Below are 19743 nucleotides of genomic sequence, written 5' to 3'. Positions count from 1 at the left end.
AAAATGAGATACTCAGAAATATATAGCTGCGTGATTTTTAACTTTGCCCCCCAAGTTTCTCTTATTAAAAAAAATATTGGTTACCCTAATTAAAGATAGTAATTCATGTAGATGGCTAATTGTACAGGATACAGTCATTACAGAGGGAAACAGGTACACAGATGTGATTTTCCGTTATTTCAAATGGTTGTTACAGTTCATTCAAATGATAAGTTTGATATGATATATGTTTCATTAATACACAGGTAAGTTAATTCTCTTTAAGCTACAGTTAAAAACTTTATTACCTACGTATATATTTCTATATCTGTGTATGCGTAAATGCGTACAAAGGTAGGTTAATTGTTCCTTTACTACGATTTGTTACACAAATAATGTGCCAAAGGAGTGAAATTAAACGTTCTGTCTCTTCGGGGCCACAAAGTGCCCAGATATTTGGCTAAACATTATTTCTGGATGTGCCGTGCAAGTGTTTCTGGATGAGGTGAACATTTGAATCCGTAGATTGAGTAAAGCCGATTGCCCTTCCCTGGTGGGTGGGCCTCATCCAGTCCACTGAAGGCCTGAAAAGAATGAAAGCTATGCCTGACCGTCTTTAAGCTGGGACATTGGTCCCGCCTTGGCCTCTGACTTGGACTAGAACTATACCATCAGCTCTCCTGGGCCTGGACTGCTCAGTCTTCATAATCATGTGACCTGTTCCTTATAATAAATCTCTCACATTTATTATTATAAATTTAATAATAATAATAAATTTATCATTATTATAAAATATAATTATACACACATCCTATTGGTTGTATTTCTCTGGAGAACACTAATACAGTCTCTCATGAAAAATGCCTAAGTTTTTTAATGCCCAAAATAGTAGAGGTTCCTTTTGTCATCAAATCATTCCGTTAACTCTCAATGCTTTTAGCATACTCTTAAATTATCTTCTTAGCCATTCCCTTGGATAGCGCTGACCTAATTTTTTGTTTATATTTTTAAATGATATCACAGAAGTAAATTCACCCTTAAAATGTAGGCCACTCCCAAAAAGTAAATTAAATCTCCCAGAAATTAAAGTTCATATGACTAAAATAATTGCCCCCACTCGGGCATGGCAACTGGCAAAAGCAAAGAAGTACATATTTATACTGGAGTAAAGGTGCTCTCATCCACAAACTGCCTTGGAGAGCCCATTGTGACAGCGAAGGGTGAGCTCTGTGATTGGCCAGGGGCCTCGATGTCATAAAGGCCAGGCGCTGGTGCCAGAGAATAAAAGGAGAGCGCCGTGGGGTGGAGAAGGGACTGCCGGTCTTCTGGCGGAGGAATTCTCTTCTCGTGCTCTTTCTCTTTGCAGCCTTCCATCCCCCAAACCCACTGAACATGGCCTTGGAACCCACATAGCATTCCAGTTCCAGGCCCCAAGACTTCCCACTGCTCACATCCACCTTCTCCACCCAGCATCAAACAGCTGAAAAGCCGCTCAGACCTCGAAACTTACTCTAACCTAGAAGGTAAGGACGTTCAGACTTCCCTGGGAAAGATCCCACTTCATACCTTATGAAGAAATAGAACCCATAAATTCACAGGAAATGCCCTTGGCAACCATGTGTCAGTTACTTAGAGCAGGAGTGGGTGACTTAGAGATGTTCAGTGTGTTTCTTACTGAAGGTCTGATCAAACCTCAGAATTAACTGGGGACAGCTTATGGGACCTCGTGTTCCTGGAAAAGCTTCTGAAGTGTCAGAAAAGCTGCCTTCCCCTGGGGCGTGGGTTAGTTTATTCAAGCCCACATATCATGGGCTTCTGGAACCCATGCTGTGTGAGTGGTGGATCCCTCCATTGCCCACTGATGGAGAACTCACCAGCTTTCTCTCCTCTCCTTTAGATGTCTAGAAGCCAGACGGGGTCCAGGAGCAGGCCTCTACCTACATTTATGTGGGTAAATGAAGTCACAGCACAAATTACCTACCCTACATGGAAGATAGATCCTCCTGCGCCACCTCCTGCTTCTCTGCTGAGCCTGAGACGTGGACCCCTGCCTGGATGTGGGGCTGGGGACGTGGCTCCTCCCTGTCTCACAGGCCCACCTCTTGTCCCTACACAGACATTGAATCCAGTGGCGCCCCCTGCTGCTACCTCCCTAAGAGAAAGTGGCACAAGGAGCCTTGGCGCTGGCCAGGTGCCTACTGCTGCCAAGAGCCCTCGATCTCTGCCAGACATGGGCACCCCCCACTCTCCATCCCCAGGCCTCCCACCACTAGGTGGGCCATTGGTACCGCGCCCTCAGCCACTGGCCTCTACATTTCCCTCCCACCGAGGCACTGTCCCAGCCCGAGGGCTTTCCTACTTTTATGATTTGTCCACGAAGGTGACATCCTTCAGCCCCCAGACAGCCGTCTTCCAAGCTGTTTACAGGACCTTGCACAGGGTCTTCAGGGGCTTCCAGCCTGTCACAAATCATGACCTGGTTTGACCTTTAAAATGTCTCAAAATCTAATACTGAAGCCTTTCTTGAATGTTTATTTTATCGCTTTCCATATATACATATATAATTCTTCTAAACACTTTTTAAAACAATATCGTGTTTCATTCTTTGTGCTAACATGAGCTTTTTCCATTTTAAAAATTAAAAAATATGATCATTAGGAATAAGAAGTCAATAGATTAAAAATAAGATAGGACACAGATGACAGAAGGCGTAAGTGAACTTCAACAAGATCCGCAATGCCATTTTCCTGGAGGAGCACAGAGACGCGGAGACAGGAAATTGGAAGAATTGACAACATACAGAACACAGAGAGAGAAAGCTCTGGGGAGATAGAACAGGGAGGGGGGAGGCCACATCAGACTGAAGACTGGGAATTCTCCAACATTAATGAAAGACAGGAATTCTCAGAGTTTGGGATCCCACTGAATCCCAAGTAGGAAAATGTAGGGGCTGGCCCCGTGGCCGAGTGGTTAAGTTCACGCGCTCCGCTGCAGGCAGCCCAGTGTTTCGTTGGTTCGAATCCTGGGCGCGGACATGGCACTGCTCATCAGACCACGCTGAGGCAGCGTCCCACATGCCACAACTGGAAGGACCCACAACGAAGAATATACAGCTATGTACCGGGGGGCTTTGGGGAGAAAAAGGAAAAAAATAAAATCTAAAAAAATTATTTAAAAAAAAGGAAAATGTAAAACATCCACACTTAGTTACATTGTAGCAAAACCACAGAACATTGAAGACACTCTTGAAAGCAGCTAAAGAAAATAAATAAATGACATCAATGATGGAGTTTAGTGGAACATCCTTAACATACTGAGAAAAAATTATCACCCCAGATTTGTGTGCTCAGCTAATTATTCAAGAATTAGGGAAATATAAAGACTTTTAAGATAAAAAGTTCACTACAATCAGACCTAGACTAAAGGCATGTCTCAAGCAGCGTTTCTTAACCTCAGGATTCTTGACTTTTGAGCCAGATAATCCCTTCTGGTGGGGGGGGGGGGGGGCGCAGGGAGGTCGGCCAGTGCTGTGCATTGTAGGATATTTGGCAGTGCCCTTGTCCTCTACCCACCAGATGTCACCCTCTTCCCAGTTGTGACAACCAAAATTGACATTGCCAAATGCCCCCTAGTTGAGAACCATTGGTCTAAAGGATGTTACTCAGGGAAAAAGAAAATGATGCCAGAGGAAGCTATAATGGAGACAAGGTGAGTGTCCGCCAGTGTCCATTCTCCACTTTTCCCTAATAACAGAAACCCAGCTTTGAGCTGGGCAGAGACTGGGAGGCTGGTGCTTCAAGTAAAATGTTTGGCCAGGTTGCAGTCTTCTTTAATTTGGAGGGTAGACCATAATTTAACCAAATTTGTGGCTTTAGGAAAATGGTAAAAAGAATCCAGAATGGTGGTTTTCTTGGCTGCTTTTAGCAAAGTCCTGTAAAAAAGGTGGTCTCTGGCTGAAGCTAGCCAGTATGCCAGGAGAGGTGGAAGGATCCAGAGTGTTGCTAATGTGGGTGACTCCCCTCTGTGGCCTGCCATACATGGACAGTTGCATAATTTGTTGCCTTGCAAGTGTGAAAAAACTAATCACTTCTGTACACTCAACCAAGACAGTCACGAGCTGTGGCTAATGAAGAGGCAGCCTTTACAGGAGATAACACTGGTACTGCTGGCAAAGAGAAGATTGTGTGGCTTTTTGTAACAAATCTGTCATATTGGCAAATGTGAAGAAATCTGGCACAATCAAGAGTTAACAAGAGGGACTGCTGCGATTCGGCGGTATTTCGTAGGGTCGGACATAGGCGTTGCCAGGACAAAAACTGGAAAGAGCCCACTGTCCGTCATGAGTGGACTGGGTATCAGTTGTGGTGTTAGCATACAGAATATCACAAAACAATGAGAATAAAACAAAGTGACTTGCATAAAACTGACATAATTTTGAGCAAAAGATGAAAAAGACTTTATGATTCCGTTTACACAAAGTTAAAAAATAGGCAAAAGTAAACTATAAAGATGTCTACATCAGTAGTAAACATTGTATAAAACAATAATAAAATGTCTAGTTTATGGGATAAAAACCAAATAAAATAAAAATATTAGACAATAAGATGGAGAGTGTCTTCCGGGAAGGAAGCCCATGATGTATTGTTAAATGAGAAAAGGAAGTGGGAGAGATTCAAGGAGATCTATTTGAGCTTCTGATTATTAATTTTTGCTTTATAAAACTTTATATAAATAGTAGTTGCTCATTTTAATTTTTTAATTGGATAAAAATAAAACAAAAAGATGGAGAATTATTACAGATAGTGTTTCAAAGTAATTGAGGTAGAGATAGTAACCTTACAAATTAATAGAAGTATAACTGTGTGTATATGGTTTTTAAAAGCATGATCTCTTCAAATAATAGAAAGTGAATATAACTTCTAGTATGGTATAGAGGAAATATTGAATTTAAAGCCTTCAATACATCTAAAACAAAAGTAGAAAAAGAACATCTTAGATGAAGCAGGACAAATTAAAACACACACACAGGGGCTGGCCCCGTGGCCGAGTGGTTAAGTTCACGTGCTTCATTTGGGAGGCCCAGGGTTTTGCCGGTTCAGATCCTGGGCAGGGACTTGGCACTGCTCATCAAGCCATGCTGAGGCAGCGTCCCACATGCCACAACTAGAAGGACCCACAACTAAAAATACACAACTATGTACCAGGGGGCTTTGGGGAGAAAAAGGAAAAAGAAAATCTTTAAAAAAAAAAAAAGGATTACAAAATCTTGAGGCAGTTATGTAAGGAAAATGAGCAGTAAGGAGGGGGTTTAGAAAGGTCTGCCTTCAGGCATGATAGACTCCAGGGTCCCTCATTGTTCTTTTCTTCTGTCAGTGAGGATGAGTATCCTACAGGTATTCCTTCTTCCTGGAGGCCGTCTTATTCCTTGGGAAAATTTGTTAAGATTGTCAAGAACAAAGCTATCAGAATCCCTCAGCAGGGTTATGTGCACAGGATCAGGGCCAGGAAATCATGAAAACGTGTAATAATTTATAATGATTACGTGCTAGAAGGGTTTTAACTAGGAAAAGGTCATTTAGTGTAACAAGATGGCCTCACTTACATCCACTTAAAATATTAGCAAATTGAATCCAACAATAGATGCTTTAAAAAATACATGTTTGGATTTATCTTAGGAATTCACAAACGATTTCACATTAGGAAATCCATGTAAGTCCCCATATCTGAACAGAAGCAGAATAAGCCTGTGATAAAATAAGACACTCATTCATAATTTTTAAAAATATTGGCAAACTAAAACTATAGAGGAGCGTTTCCTTAACACAATAAAGGTAGTATTTTAATCATACAAAAAACTTCATACTTAACAGTGAAACCTTAAAATGATCCCCTTTAAAATCAGGAATCAGATGAGGATTCAATAGTGTAAAATTAGCCAGTTCATTACAACGTGTAAAAGAAATAAAAGAATAAAGATTGGGAAGGAAGAAACAAAACAGCCGGTAGTCATAGTTGGTAAGATTATCTACATAGAAAAACCCAGGGAATCTACAGACGATGGGCATTGCTACCGTTGAACTGGAATTCCTAAATGCAGTGGGGACGATGGAATCCTGAGGAGGCAGGGACCATGTGGTAACACTCAGTCCCCAAAGACAAGGTGGGTGTGGTTACTGTAAGGGACAGCAGAGGGAGCAGTAATCTGGAGAGTCTGACCCACAGAGGGAGGTCCTTGACGTTAGCTAGCTGATCACGGTGACCCTAGAACTGAAACGGGAGGCAGCCCACTAAAGCTTTATTGGATCTGAGTAAGTGGAGATTCTCCAGGTGTAGTGGATAGAAGTTTGACTTGAATCACCAAAACAGTGACAGTCCATCCCTCAGTTCCCAGACTTAGCTAGATCACAGACCCAGATCTGCTTCAGTAAGGGGTAAGCGGCTCCCTTTGAAGCAGGCCCCTGCTACAACTGAGAACAATTTAGAGTTTTAGTCTTTCTCATCTACCCCAACGCCCCCCAGGGACGTTCACCAGAGTGACCGTGCATTGGGAAGGGCAAATAACCAGACTTTTCTGGGATTGCTAGAGCCTGGTCCTGAACTGACACTAACTGCAGGATTCTCAAAATGCCACTATGGTCTCCTGGTCAGAGTATGGAGGTGAGGTGATCAATGGAGTTTTAGCTCAGATCCATTTCACAGTAGGCCCAGTGGGTCCCTGAACCCATCCTGTGATTATTTCCCCAGTCTGGAATACATAATTGGAATAGACATACTCAGCAACTGGCAGAATCCCCACACTGGTTCCCCGACCCATAGAGTGAAAGCTGTGATGGTGAGAGGCCAAGTGGAAGCCACTAGAACTGCTTCTACCTACAAAACTAGTGGACAAAAGCAATACTGCACCCCTGGAGAGCCTGCCGAGATTAGTGACACCGTCAAAGACAAAGCCACGTCCCCATTCACCTGCCTACGCGGCCTGCGCAAAACACAGATGGATCTTGGAGAGTGACAGGGGTTTATTATAAACTTAAGCAGTGACTCCGAGGGCAGCTGCTGTTTCCATGTGTGGTTTTGGTGCTGAGCAAATCAACACATTTGGCACCTGATTAGCAGTTACTAATCTAGTGAATTTTTTTTTTCCCTCTAAACCTGTTAGTAAAGACCATCAAAAAGCAGTTTGCTCTCAGCTACGTACACCTTCACTATCCTACCTCAGGGCTACATCAGCTCCACAACCCCAGTCACAATCTAGTTCACATTGCTTTGATCATCTTTCCACCGCAGGACACCACACTGGTCCATTATATTGATGATATTATGGTAATTAGATCTTCTGTAGAAAGTAGAAACTCCTCTGAACGTTGCTTAGACACACAACATGCCAGTGTGGGAAATAAACTGGGTTCAATTTGGTTAGGGTGAACAGTGTTTTCCAAAATTCCACTCTTTGCAATGTTTCCAATATTTATGTTCTGTACGCTTAAAGGGGCCACCAGAGGCCATTTTACATGGGATTTGCCGGGTCATGTGGTAACTCTATGTTTAATGTTTTGCGGAACTGACAAAACGTTTTCCAAAGGGGCTGCCCTCGAGCCTCAGATAATTCTCAGCTCACAGCAGTCACACACCCCTCAGTGGGGCCTCGGCGCCAGCCCTCCGAGTAGTAGTTTGGGGCTGCCTTGAATCTGATCAGGACCAGCTACATAATGTGCCTGGTCAAGCGCAAAGTGTTCAAAATTATTCCGAATTTCAGGGCAGTGACAACAGGGCGTTAAAGCGAGTGTGAGGCTAAGCACAGGGCCCTGTGCAAATGCACAAGTTTGCACACCCATGAAGCCAGCCCTGGACCTGCAGCAGATATATCTGCTTTGGTGAGGAGGAAAATGAGCTGATGGTTCTTGACCTTCCCACCCTCTCTCCCTAGGTCCGGCCCCTCTGAGATCAGGATCCAGAACTTGTTCCCTAACTCCTGAACCTTCCCCACTCCTCCTCCCCGGGCATCTCCCTTGTGTCCCCACCAGACCCCACAGACATGGGCCTGACATGGGTTCTAGGAGTAGCTCCTAAGACTCCACTGAGTTGCCTGTCCTATTTCCTTCTTCAACAAAATTTCCATATCCAAAACATCCCCTTCTATCTCATCTGGAAAGATAAAAACAACGATAAGGCAGGGGCCAGCCCAGTGGCGTAGTGGTTAACTTTGTGTGCTCTGCTTCAGTGGCCCATGGTTCACCGGTTCAGATACCCAGCACAGACCTACACACCACTCACCAAGCCATGCTGGGGTGCATCCCACATACAAAATAGAGGAAGACTGTCACAGATGTTAGCTCCTCAAGGATGTTAGCTTCCTCAAGCAAAAAGAGGAAGATTGGCAACAGATGTTAGCTCAGGGCCAATCTTCCTTACCAAAAAAACAAAAACAAAAAAACTATGAGGCTTAGCTTCCCAGAAAGCTTAGGGTGCTGAGTGATGGAGAATATCAATTTTCCTTCCTGTGGCATTTTATTTTCTAGTCTTCTTGTCAGAATTTTGAAAAGCTAACCTGCTGAGATCTTATGTGATTGCCTATGCTACCTACTTCATGCGAAAAGAACCAAACAGAGTACACAACACGGATGAATCCCAACAACAGAAGTTGAGAGGAAAAGGAATCAGACACAAAGGAATACAAACTGTATGAGCCCAACTATTTAAAAAACACTCAAAACAAAGAACAGGTAAAACTCTGTTTAGGGGAGTGTGCTTAGGTGGTAAAAAGGTAAAGAAGTGCAAGGCGATGATTATCATACATCAGAAGACGGTTTGCTTTGTAGGAAGGGAAGGGGAAGAGACTGGGGAGGGCAGGAGACTTCTGGGCTTCCTGCAAAGCTCTAGTTCTGGGTCTGGCTGGTGACTCCAGGGGAGCTCACTTTATGAAACTGCATTGAGTTTTACATTTTTGTTTCATATACTTTGTTACGTTGCACAAGAAAAATATTTTTAAAATATAGTTACTTACACCATACTTCCAGAATTATTACCCAGAGCTGCCTTCTAAGCCTCCTGATTTTCCTTCACAGGGCCCTCTAAAACTAGAAGCAGTTCTCTAGGTCAAGTCATTTACAATCTTAGGGCCTCCTCTCATTGAGAAAAATAATTATCTGTTCAACACTATTTGGATTTAACTCTGCTTTGCAGTTAATTTTGATCAAACTCAAAATAGGAAACGCAGTCAAATAATTTAAACTAAATTATGAACTCATTGACAGTTTTCATGTTCTTCCCAAGTCTGTTAAAAAACAAAGTAGATAGGAAAGTAATCTGTTCTCAACTTGAGGCAGCCCACCACCACCTCAGAGGCAGCGTCAAGTACTAAATGTGTTCAGTGCCCAAGAACGTGGATCAAGCTGTGTCTCTTGTCAGTGTTCAGCCAATCTGAGACCAGACTATCTGGGTTACTTTTATATTTAAAATCATTTTTAAAAGATTGCCAGGTCCAACTAATGTGACCACTGACAAGTGAAAAGTCATCCTAGGGTTGAAGCCTCATAGTGTGTGAATGATGCATTTGAGGACAGGAAACACCGTCATCGCACAGTGGATTACTGCAGTGCTAGTGACCAAGGCTTATCACTTGGACCTTCTACAGTCCACCTCGTGCAGTTAGAATCAGTGCGGCAAGACCTCCTACCCACCCCACACAGCTCCTTCCAGCGACAATGCAGCCACCACGCTTGCTTTCGCGGCTCCAGCCAGACTTCCTTCTCCTCTGGAACTACCTCGTTTCTCTTTTTTAACGTATAAAAATTCCTGCTTATGTACACACTAGCATGCACCTTGGCAGAATGAGCTTCTCAGCTGACAATCTGATGAAAGAAACTTATATGTCCATAGAGTAATTGTTTTAATTCTAAAGGGATCAAAAGAAAGGAAAACTTGTGGATTTTCCCCCAAACATTCTATTTTCTCTACGAATAAGATTCATGTGTACAACTAGTACGTGGAAACGTCTGAATGAACGTAAAAGTACGCTTCTCTGGGGTTGCTGACCTCAACATTTAGTATTGGTTTCTGTACGTAACGACTCTTCAGACTCTTCTCACCAGGGCAGAAGCTTCCATGGCCATTTTAAATACATCTGAGGGCCGTCTGTTTGCTGCTCTCATTCAAACCTAAACTCACAAAGGGAAAACAGCCATACTTAAGCCAATTTTCTCTATCTCTTTCCAATATATTTACCATCTTCTTTGATTCACACCAACAGTAATCATCTGTTGAAACCACTTGAACGTCCCATGACCCTTAGTCAGTAGACCCAGATGCGTACAGTCTCTTTGCCTTACCCACTTTAAACGGATTTCACAGCAAAAGGCATGAACTGATGTGCTCCCAGATCAGCTGGACAAGAAAGACAGATGGTTCAACCATGGGACATAAATGGAGGCAAGCTTGCGTTTTTAATCAGTTTTCTCTTAGAATTCAGGGCTACAGGAGCCTGCTGTCTCCTGTCCCCTGTGCTCTGTTGTGGCCTGATCATCTAAATCGCTGCTTCATTTGAAGCAAATCAGGATTCTGCGCTGTATTTATTAAAGTTACTTATTAAATTTAAAATTTATTAATTTTGCTGTAAAATAAATGCTTATAAAGAGAAATATCTTTAGCCATGTTCTTAATTTTGAGACATTCTTCTTGGGGCTTTTATTAAGTTTGAGTTCATTACAACAAGATGAGTAAAGTCACAGCCAACAGCTACTTATTACAAGGTCCACAGGTAAAGTCAACTGATTATGACATAATTTACACCTTTAAGTGAACAGTTGTCCACAACTTAAACACACATAATTTCCTTAACAAGTACTTTTAGTCTCAAATTTCTAGGTCGAACATCCTAGGAATTTTTAAGATAAAATAATTCAAGAAAGCTAGGCTAGTCATTAGCTTACTGCCTCTCTGCTTCAAACCCATCTTTCTATAGATGCTTTTCAGATGAGGGGGTTGGACCTCTTCAATCCACGTCTTTTTTGCCAGCTGGTTCTCTGTCAGCTTCTGCCATCAAGGAATATTAAGAGAGAAGCTACAACGTTGGAGGATGGCGATGATTAATTTTGTGTGTCAACTTGGCTAGGCCACGGGGTGCCCAGATATTTGGTCAAATATTATGCTGGGTGTTCCTGTGAGGGCGTTTTTGGATGAGAGTAGCATTTAAATTGGTGGACTTTAAGTAGATTACTCTGCATAATGTGTATGGGCCTCATCCAATCAGTCGAAGGTCTGAATAGAACAAAAAGACTGGTCTCCCCCAGGCAAGAAAAGATTCTCAGCAGACTGCCTTTTGGACTTCATCTGCAACACCGGCTCCTCCTGGTCCTACAGCAGCTTTCGGATAGGAACTGGAACATTGGCTCTCTGGAGTCTCCATCCTGCCAGCCCACTCTACAGATTTTTGGTTGCCATAATCTCCATAATCACGAGCCAATTCCATATAATCAATCTCTTTCTATATATATACACACATCTTATTGGTTCTGTTTCTCTGGAGAATCCCATCCTAATACAAGGAGGAAGAGGGGACTTGTTCCTCCTGGTTAGTTTTTTATGGGCATTGATTGCTGTTCCCAAGGCTTCATCACAGCAGCAGCGGCAATTCCTTCTGGTAGCAGCAATTGAGTCCAGTTTGCACTTTTGCCAACACGTGGCCCTTCTGCTGAGTTCAGACACGTGTCAGCCCAGCAGTGCTCTCCTCCTCATAGGTCTGAATTCGGCTACACTGGGGCTCTCTTCCAGTGTCCTCCTTTTAACAATTCTAACCACTTCTCTTCGTTCCTGGCTTTGTAGCTTGCCCTGTGGAGGTGGGATCAATACCACACCACCACCCCAAACTGGTTCAGATGTTGAGACTGATGACATCACACAGATCAAGAGGTTAAGAGAGAGTTTATTATTCACATGAGGCTCCCTAGGGAGAGCATGACAGGCACCCAAGCCAGTCGGTTTGCCTTGACTCAAAGGAGGAGCACGCGGCTCTGGTTTTTATTGTGGTTAGGGGTGAGGGTTCCAGGGCAAGGAAAAAAGCCAGGGTTTGCACAAACTCCCCCTCAGGTGCTGAGAGGGTGTGCCTGGGCTTTCTTATCAGCTCAGCCAGATGTGAGGCAAAATGGGGAGCAGGAGGGCTTGAAAGCTATCATCAAAAATGGGGTCAGAGTCTGGAGGGAATTGTGCTAAGCAAAATAAGCCAGACTGAGAAAGACAAACACTGTATGATTCCACTCATACGCGGAATATAAACAAACACATGGACAAGGAAACAGTTCAGTGGTTACCAGGGGAAGGCGGGTTGGAGGTGGACACAGGGGGTAAAGGGGAGCACTTATTTGGTGACAGTCAAGAAATAATGTACAACTGACATTTCACGATATAAACTATTATGAACCTCAAAAAACCAAAATGGGGTCAGACTCTACTACAGTTCCCCCAGTCCTGGGGTCGTAGCTGCTTCTCAGTTACTGCCTCCAGGATACCTTAGCATTTTCTTTTTGCCTTTTTAGTTACTTAGATATTTATCTAGCGAAAGCTTCTTTGTCAGTTTCTCTTGTTAAAATCACTGATATGGTTCTGGCTCCTGACACAAAACCTCTTTGTTGTTCTTAGCATGGTTAGCATTAATTTAAAAGGTGTGCTAGTTGGTACGTAAATGTTTACTCACCTTTCCTGATCTACCTAACAAACTGCAGTGGCTGACTAAGCGTCTCTGTCCACAGGATCCCATTTCTTAAACTTACAAGTCTATAGCTTCTGGGTTCACTTGTTATTTTTAGGCAAGGAGGAATTAAAAGAAATAGAGCTTATAATTTCCTGTAAACTGCATGTCTTGGAGATCACACGTCAATACATGAACATCCTCCTTCTTTTTAACAGTGGCATGGTATCCCATCAGATACACCCACCTGTTGAACCATTCCTTTACTGACAGCCATTTGCGGTGCTCCTGATCTTTGCAGGTGAGGGAACTGAGACCTCGAGAGATTAAGTGGTTCACTCTAAGTAACATCACACAAATGGCAGAGCCAGAATTTCTACAAAATCATAAAATGTCAGAGCCAAACCTTAAGAATATTTTTATTTTTAAATATTTTAAGCAAACAGTTAAAAAAAAGAATCTGCCACACTATCCTGTTAAATCAACATGCTGACCCATCTACACCATTTTTTAAAACAAAATCAAACACACCTGAAGCCCACATGTACCCTCCCTGATTCCATCAGCAGCTCCCACCCAGGGGAGGCAGAGCACGACTTTCACACATCATTCCAATGCATGATTTTATACAATCTTAGTTCATATAATTAGAATCCACAGGAAATACATTATTGTCAAAACAATAACACCACTGTTTACCCTCTGCCAATAACACTTACATGCCAGCCGCTATTCTAAGCCTTTACATGCATTACTTCATTAACCACCCCCCGCCCCAATCACCCTGTGAAGTCTGTGGGACTACTATTCCATTTTACAGAAAAAGTGAAACACAAGTAAGTTTAAACAATGTGCCCATAGATACACGGTATGTTTAACTTTACATAAATGGTATATTGGATATAGCTTCTGCAACTTTCTCAGCATTTCTGATTTATCTGTGTTGAAATATGTAATTCCAGTTCTTTCACATTCACTTCCCAAAGTACCAAAAACAACCCATTTATTTATCTGCTTTTCTGTTGATGGAAATTTAGGCTTGTCCCAATCTTGCTACCTAAACAATACTGCAATCAACAATCCTATGCACATCTCCTTCTTCACGTGGAGTTCTTCTAGGGTTTCTCAGGAGTAGAATCATTGGGTGGTAGAGTGTACACAACTTTACAAGATTTTGCAAATTGCTTGGCACAGCAGTTGTCACAATTTCCACTCCCACAGCAGTGAGTTCCCATTGTTCCACACACTTACCCACACTAGGACTTTTAAAAATTTGCCAACTTGATGAGTGTGAGATGGTCCATAGTAATTTACATTTCCTGTGCTTGCTTCTCCTCACAACTCTGGGCTGACAAGTCTCTGTTAGCAAACGTGGGGCCGACCACACTGAAGAGGTGGCTGACAGCCCGTCTGATGCCCACTCCTCTCTGTGGAGTTCCAGCCCATCTGGCTCTCCCCAGCTGCCCCTAGGGAGCAAGAGAAGGCTGTGCAGGGCCAGAAGAAGCCTGAATGTTCTCCAGGCCAGGATAGGGGTATTTGATGAGAACTGTGGGCTGGGGCAGTGAAAAACTGTCAACTGGAGCCATATGGCTCAGAACCACCCACAGCTGGGTTCCTAACTAGCAGGAGTACACTTGTGGGTGGCCTCCAGTCAACATTTCACTCAGGGCCTTTTCAAAAAACTCCAATCCTGACTTCACTTAACTGACTTCAGTTCTATATTCCTTAACAACGACAATGTTATGCAAAATTTCCTCTGCACAGCAAACAGACAAATGAACAGCCTACCCTGGCCTCCAGAGCGCTTAGCCCGGCTGCAGAGGGAGGCACAACTGTTGGAAACCCAAATATCACCTAACAGAGCAGGATACTGGCACCAGGAGTGGTGGGGGCAGGGGAGAGGGCTCAGAGGGATGGGGGTCAGGAAGGGCTGGGCCTTGAGAGTGAGGACCTGGGCCAGCATGGATCGGGGTGTGGCACTCCAGGCGAAGGGAGACAGCACAAGGCAGGCCAGGCCAGGGAGGTTCAGGGAAGGACAACGAAGTCAAATCCAACACTGATTACACCAAAAGGTTTAGCAGTTAGCTCCAAGTAGGTAGGTGTTTCTTTTTCCTTTTAGCTAATCTGTATTTACTAACATTTCTATCATGATCACATATTACCCATGTAATTAAAATTATTTAGAAACAGGTTATTTAGCAGATTGCATCAGTATAATCACAAACATTAATGGCTCGCCTCAGTATAGAGGGATTTCTGTTGACTTTTATTTCATTCTTTGTACATTTTAAAATTTGATTTGAATGTTTAAAAATAAGTATATCTCATTTTATAAAAATGGCAGTAAAAATTCCCTTATTGGGACAGGAACTCTGTGAGGTGCCAGGTGGCACAAGAGAAAAGGGGTATTTCTGTGGTTGCAGCATCAGCTGATGGGAGCAGGGAGCTGCAGCTCTGTGAGGTCTCTGGTCTTACAGATCAGCCACCTAACCCAGAGCCCCAGGAAACCAAGCCCTCTTTCGCCAATCTCAGGAGTCAGGTAGCATAGCCAGTTACTCAAATTTTACACATGAGGAAATAAGCGCAGATGTGCAGTGACCTGCCCAAGATCATCCTGCCAAGAAAAGGCACACTGAGCCTGGAATCCAGCTCTGATGACCCCAAGGCCCTTCCCACAACCCTGGGCCCTCAACACATGCGACTCTGGTCCCTGCCCAGCTACTTCTAGCGCCAGTTTTCGGCACGGTGACAGTGATGGGACACCAGATTCCAGGCTGCAGCAGGTGCTGCTGTAGGAAGCAAGAGAGAGGCAGAGCCAAGAGGACCAAACCTTCCCGAGTACAAAGCTGAATGGGCACCAGAACACCAAGAGATGCTGCCCCAGTATCTCTCTCCACTACCCCCTGCCCATCCCACGTGACATCACCACACAGCGTCAGAGCTGTCACTTTCACCTGCCCCTGACAATCCAGAGAGGGTAAGATTACCCATACTCTACTAAAGGGGGCATGTCCAAGTTGGTTTCTTCTCAGTACAAGAAACAGCCTGCCCCAGGAGCGTGCCCCTGCTCACAGCAGTAAATGGAGTCTGAGACAGTACTCTACTATTGGGCAAGACATTTGTTCTGATATTTATAATCTGAGCTCTTCAATAAACAGAAGCAATGACTACTGACATAAACTTTAGAAATACCACTCCTTTACCCTTACATCACTGAGCTGATTCTTGCTTTTTGCTTCAACACGAGTGGGCAAGTGCGAGGGGGTGCCTCCCACACCAGGCCACCTTTGCTCCTGAGGGCCTCATACACATGAACTGGTACCTTTGGGTTGAACTCAATGCCACCAGCAGACCCAATGCATGGAGAAGGCTACACGAAGGTAAGAGGATGCTGCAGGGTGCAGAGGTCAAAGATACAACACAATAATCAAGTGTTTACATCTGCTGAGAGCTGAAGGTCTTGTACCAAATTCAGACACGGGCAGGGCAGGGTTGGGGGAGTCCCATTCATGGAAACTGGGAGCAGGGATAACTGCATAAAACTCTTTCAGCCACCGAATTTTACTGAATCCTTAGGTCTGTGGTTAACCCTTGTGAAATGTAATACAGATTCAGACCACACAGTCCTCAACTCAAAACTGTCCAAAAGCTCCCTACCTCCCTTTGAGGCACCCCAAGGTCCAGCGAAGACCCATGATCCTCACACGGGTTGGCCCTCCACCTCTCTTCCAGCTGGCACACTCCACTTTAGCCCAAGGGCCTCCCTGCCATTCCCTGAGGACACCAGACAAGACCCCACCTCCTGTGCCTAGATCTAGAGACCGACAGGCTCACTTCCTGACCTCTTTTAGGTCTTTGCTCAAATTTCACCGTCTCAGTTAAGGCCCTCCCCGATCAGCCTATTTAAAAATCACAACCCACCTCCCAATCCAGCACTCCCTCTCCATCTTCTCTGATTCATTTTGTCCACAACACACATCACCATCCAAAATACCATATCTATCTCATTTGTTTATTGTCTGTAAAGATCCAAGACGGCAGATGTTTTCTGTCTGTTCCAGTCACTGCTGGGTCTCTGGCACACATAACAGTGCCTGGCATACGGGAGGTGCTCAGCACATTTCCTTTTACAGATGGACCACTGCTGCTGTGCACACCTGTGGGACAGAGACGGCGACGGGGCACTGGTAGAGCTCCATTCTCCAGGTGATCGAGCCCAGCACCCTGCTCTCCTCCGCTGGCTGCTGAGACAACTCTATGCCCACAGCAGATATCCAAAGCCAGCTGTGAAGGCTAAAGCCATGCCAGAACTTTCCAGGAGGCATCTAGGGAGACAAGGAGGAGTTCTCTCTGCTGCTGCTTGAAAGGTCAAACAGAATGGGCACCATCACAGGCCAAACTCAAAGAGAAACTTAGGATCCAAGTGGCCCCTTCCCAGCAGCCACAGCCTACCAGGCCACAGACATTCTGTCGAACCACAAAGGGCAATGGTCTCTTTAAAGTCCTTTAGAGTTACGGAAGGAGATACAGAATAACCTTTAGAGTTATGGAAGGAGACCTGGCTGGGGGAGCTCCAGGCCATTGTGCAAAGGCCATGCCTGGGGGCCCAAGCCTCCAGAAGGACCCCAACGAACAAGCTGCTGCTCTTCCCCAGCATCTCATTTTCCAGCAGGTAGGAGGCTGGATGCCTTGAGTTTTTGAAGCCTCAAGATTCTCTGCCACTAGCTTCCCAAACAGAAAGGCCTTTGTGAAGGTTTTCCCTGCACTGCCTACAATTATGAGCTCTCCAGCAGGGCAGTTAGGATCCCCTCACCCCATTGTCAGGCCCCAAGTTAATCCCCACTATGTTTTTTCATATGCCGAGCCAAATTTGAAGTCCACCTGAAGGTCTTCCCACACTCTCTGCATTTGAATGGCCTCTCTCGAGTGTGAAATCTCGCATGGTTAATGAGTTGTGAGCTCTTCTTAAAAATTTTCCCACACGTGCTACATTTGTGGCACTTTTTTCCAATGGGTGTGTTCTGGAGTCCAGCGAGCCTGGAGCTCTGGTCACAAGCTTCCTCACAATCTTTAAGGGGCTTCTCCCCACTTGGTTTTAACTCCTGTGAACTCACCCCTGTATCGTGGCAGGACGACAACCCAGCCAGGCTGCCTTCAGACTGTGCCGCTCTAGTGTGCCTTCGCTGATGAATGCAGAGGGTTTGTCTCCCAATGAAATTTTTCCCACACCACTGACATTTAAAAGGTCTCTCTTTAGTGTGGATTCTCTGATGATTAACAAGGCGATAATTTCTATCGTAAGATTTCCCACACAGATTACATTTATAGCGCTTCTCTCCACTGTGTATTCCCTTATGATCTAACAGAGATCGTTTACGTGTAAAGGTTTTCCCACATTCTTGGCACCAAAAACGTTTCTCGCCAGTGAGGATTTGTGGCTGTAGTTCTGGAGTGTTTCCACTTTCATGGTACTCGTACTGCTTTTCCAAAGCGTGAATCCTCTGATGTCGGGAGAAGTTAGAACTCCATCTGAAAGCTTTCCCACACTCCTTGCACTTATAAGGCCTCTCTCTGGTGTGAATCCTCTGATGGATGAGGAGAAATGAGTGATTACGGAAGGCTCTGCCACACTGGCTGCATTTGTAGGGCTCCTCCGTGGTGCCCTCAGGAACCTGGAACGCTCTGTCCTGACTGAGAGATGGCCCATCCTTAGGTTTCCTCTTAAGGGCGTGCTGCTTCTTATGAACAATAAACGTTGTCCTATGACTAAATTCTTTCGCACATTCGCTACATCGGTATGGTTTATCCCCTGTGTGAGTTATCTGATGATCAACAAGAGATTTCTTGCGAGTAAAAGTCTTCCCGCACTGCTGACACGGGAAAGCTTTCTCCGCGGTGGGGGCGCTCTGGGGCTCACTGCAGCTGGAAGTCTGCCTCAAGCCTTCCCCACGCTCGTTTTGACTATAGAACTGTTCTTCTTGGTGCTGTCTCACATGACGAGTAAAGTTTGACCTCCACCTAAAGGTTTTCCTACACTTGGTACATTTATAGGGCTTCTCCTGGGTGTGAATTCTTTGATGTTCAAGAACATATGATTTACAGTGGAAGGATTTCCTACACTGGCTACAGTCAAAGAGTTTCTCCCCACTTTGGTCTCTAAAATGATGATCAAATCCTGAGCCATGAGTGAGAACTTCCTCACACTGATTTGATTCAAGAAATTTCTGCTTAGCGTGGGTTTCCTGGTGCAGACGGTAGGCAGACATGCGTCGGAAAGCTTTGTCACATAGACTACACTTATAAGGTTTCACACCCGTGTGAATTTTCTCATGTCGCACACAGTTTGAGCTCCACCTGAAGGCCTTCCCACACACCCTACAATTAAATGGTTTCTCCTGCGTGTGAAGTCTCTGATGACATGCAAGATGGTAGCTATTACGGAAGGTCCTCCCACAGTCACTGCACTTATACAATGTCGCGGCTGGGTGAAGATTCTGCCCACGCTGGTGATGAGAGCTAAGGCTGAAGTCTTTTCCATGCGCATCCTTCACATTCCCTTTTAGTCCACCGTGAATTCTCTGATGCAGGCTGAACCCGCCAATCGTGAGTCTGAGCCCTTTCCCATAATCTTTGTAGTCACAGTGGTATGAACTCCCTCTAAAGTGTCTGCCATGGCCATGTTTAAGAGATCGCTTCCTTCTGGGAACTCTCAAATAGGTAACATGTTTTAGATTAAGACTATTACTTCTTCCTGATCCTTCAAATTCTTTTCTTGCCCTGTGACTGAAATTGGTCTCTTCTTTCTTAACTCTCTCTTTTACAGGGTTTCCACACTGCTCCTTTAACCTGCTCTTCTGTTCAAAAGATTCTCTGAGCCCTGTTCCCTCAGAAACACTTGTTGCATGACATCCTGATGGCACAGCTAAGGTTTCTGCTTCTTGCAAAGGTTCGTGTTTTAAGATGAACTTGTTTGTTTTAATCTGGAGCTCATCTCCTGACACAAAACAAAAACACAAGAGAATGTATTCTTCCCACCCCTGGAACCGGAGAAAGCACCAAGGGATAAAAAAATGCCGTGAACTTGG

At 44.4% G+C, this 19743-nt stretch overlaps 1 protein-coding gene and 1 long non-coding RNA gene across 6 annotated transcripts in view; one reads left to right on the top strand and one right to left on the bottom strand.

Annotated features, from left to right (window-relative positions):
- The first annotated feature begins 1242 nt into the window (after nt 1-1242).
- Nucleotides 1243-2568, top strand: LOC139075958 (uncharacterized). The gene is made up of 2 exons (XR_011527024.1): nt 1243-1502; nt 1877-2568. It is a non-coding gene; the product is annotated as an uncharacterized lncRNA (long non-coding RNA).
- Nucleotides 2569-13052: 10484 nt separating this feature from the next.
- ZNF445 (zinc finger protein 445) overlaps nt 13053-19743 on the bottom strand; it is a 29376-nt gene continuing 22685 nt past the window's right edge. For all 5 annotated transcript variants that reach the window (XM_070575649.1, XM_070575645.1, XM_070575644.1 and 2 more), the window contains one exon: nt 13053-19652. In XM_070575649.1, coding sequence (XP_070431750.1) covers nt 17491-19652 — 2162 coding nt within the window. In that variant the 3' untranslated portion in view covers nt 13053-17490. The remainder of the gene's footprint in view (nt 19653-19743) is intronic.

Source organism: Equus przewalskii, chromosome 15 (assembly GCF_037783145.1).
Source record: "Equus przewalskii isolate Varuska chromosome 15, EquPr2, whole genome shotgun sequence".
In the NCBI taxonomy this organism is placed as follows: domain Eukaryota; kingdom Metazoa; phylum Chordata; class Mammalia; order Perissodactyla; family Equidae; genus Equus; species Equus przewalskii.
Note: the sequence above shows the minus strand (reverse complement) of the source record. Positions and strands in the feature narration are given on the sequence as shown.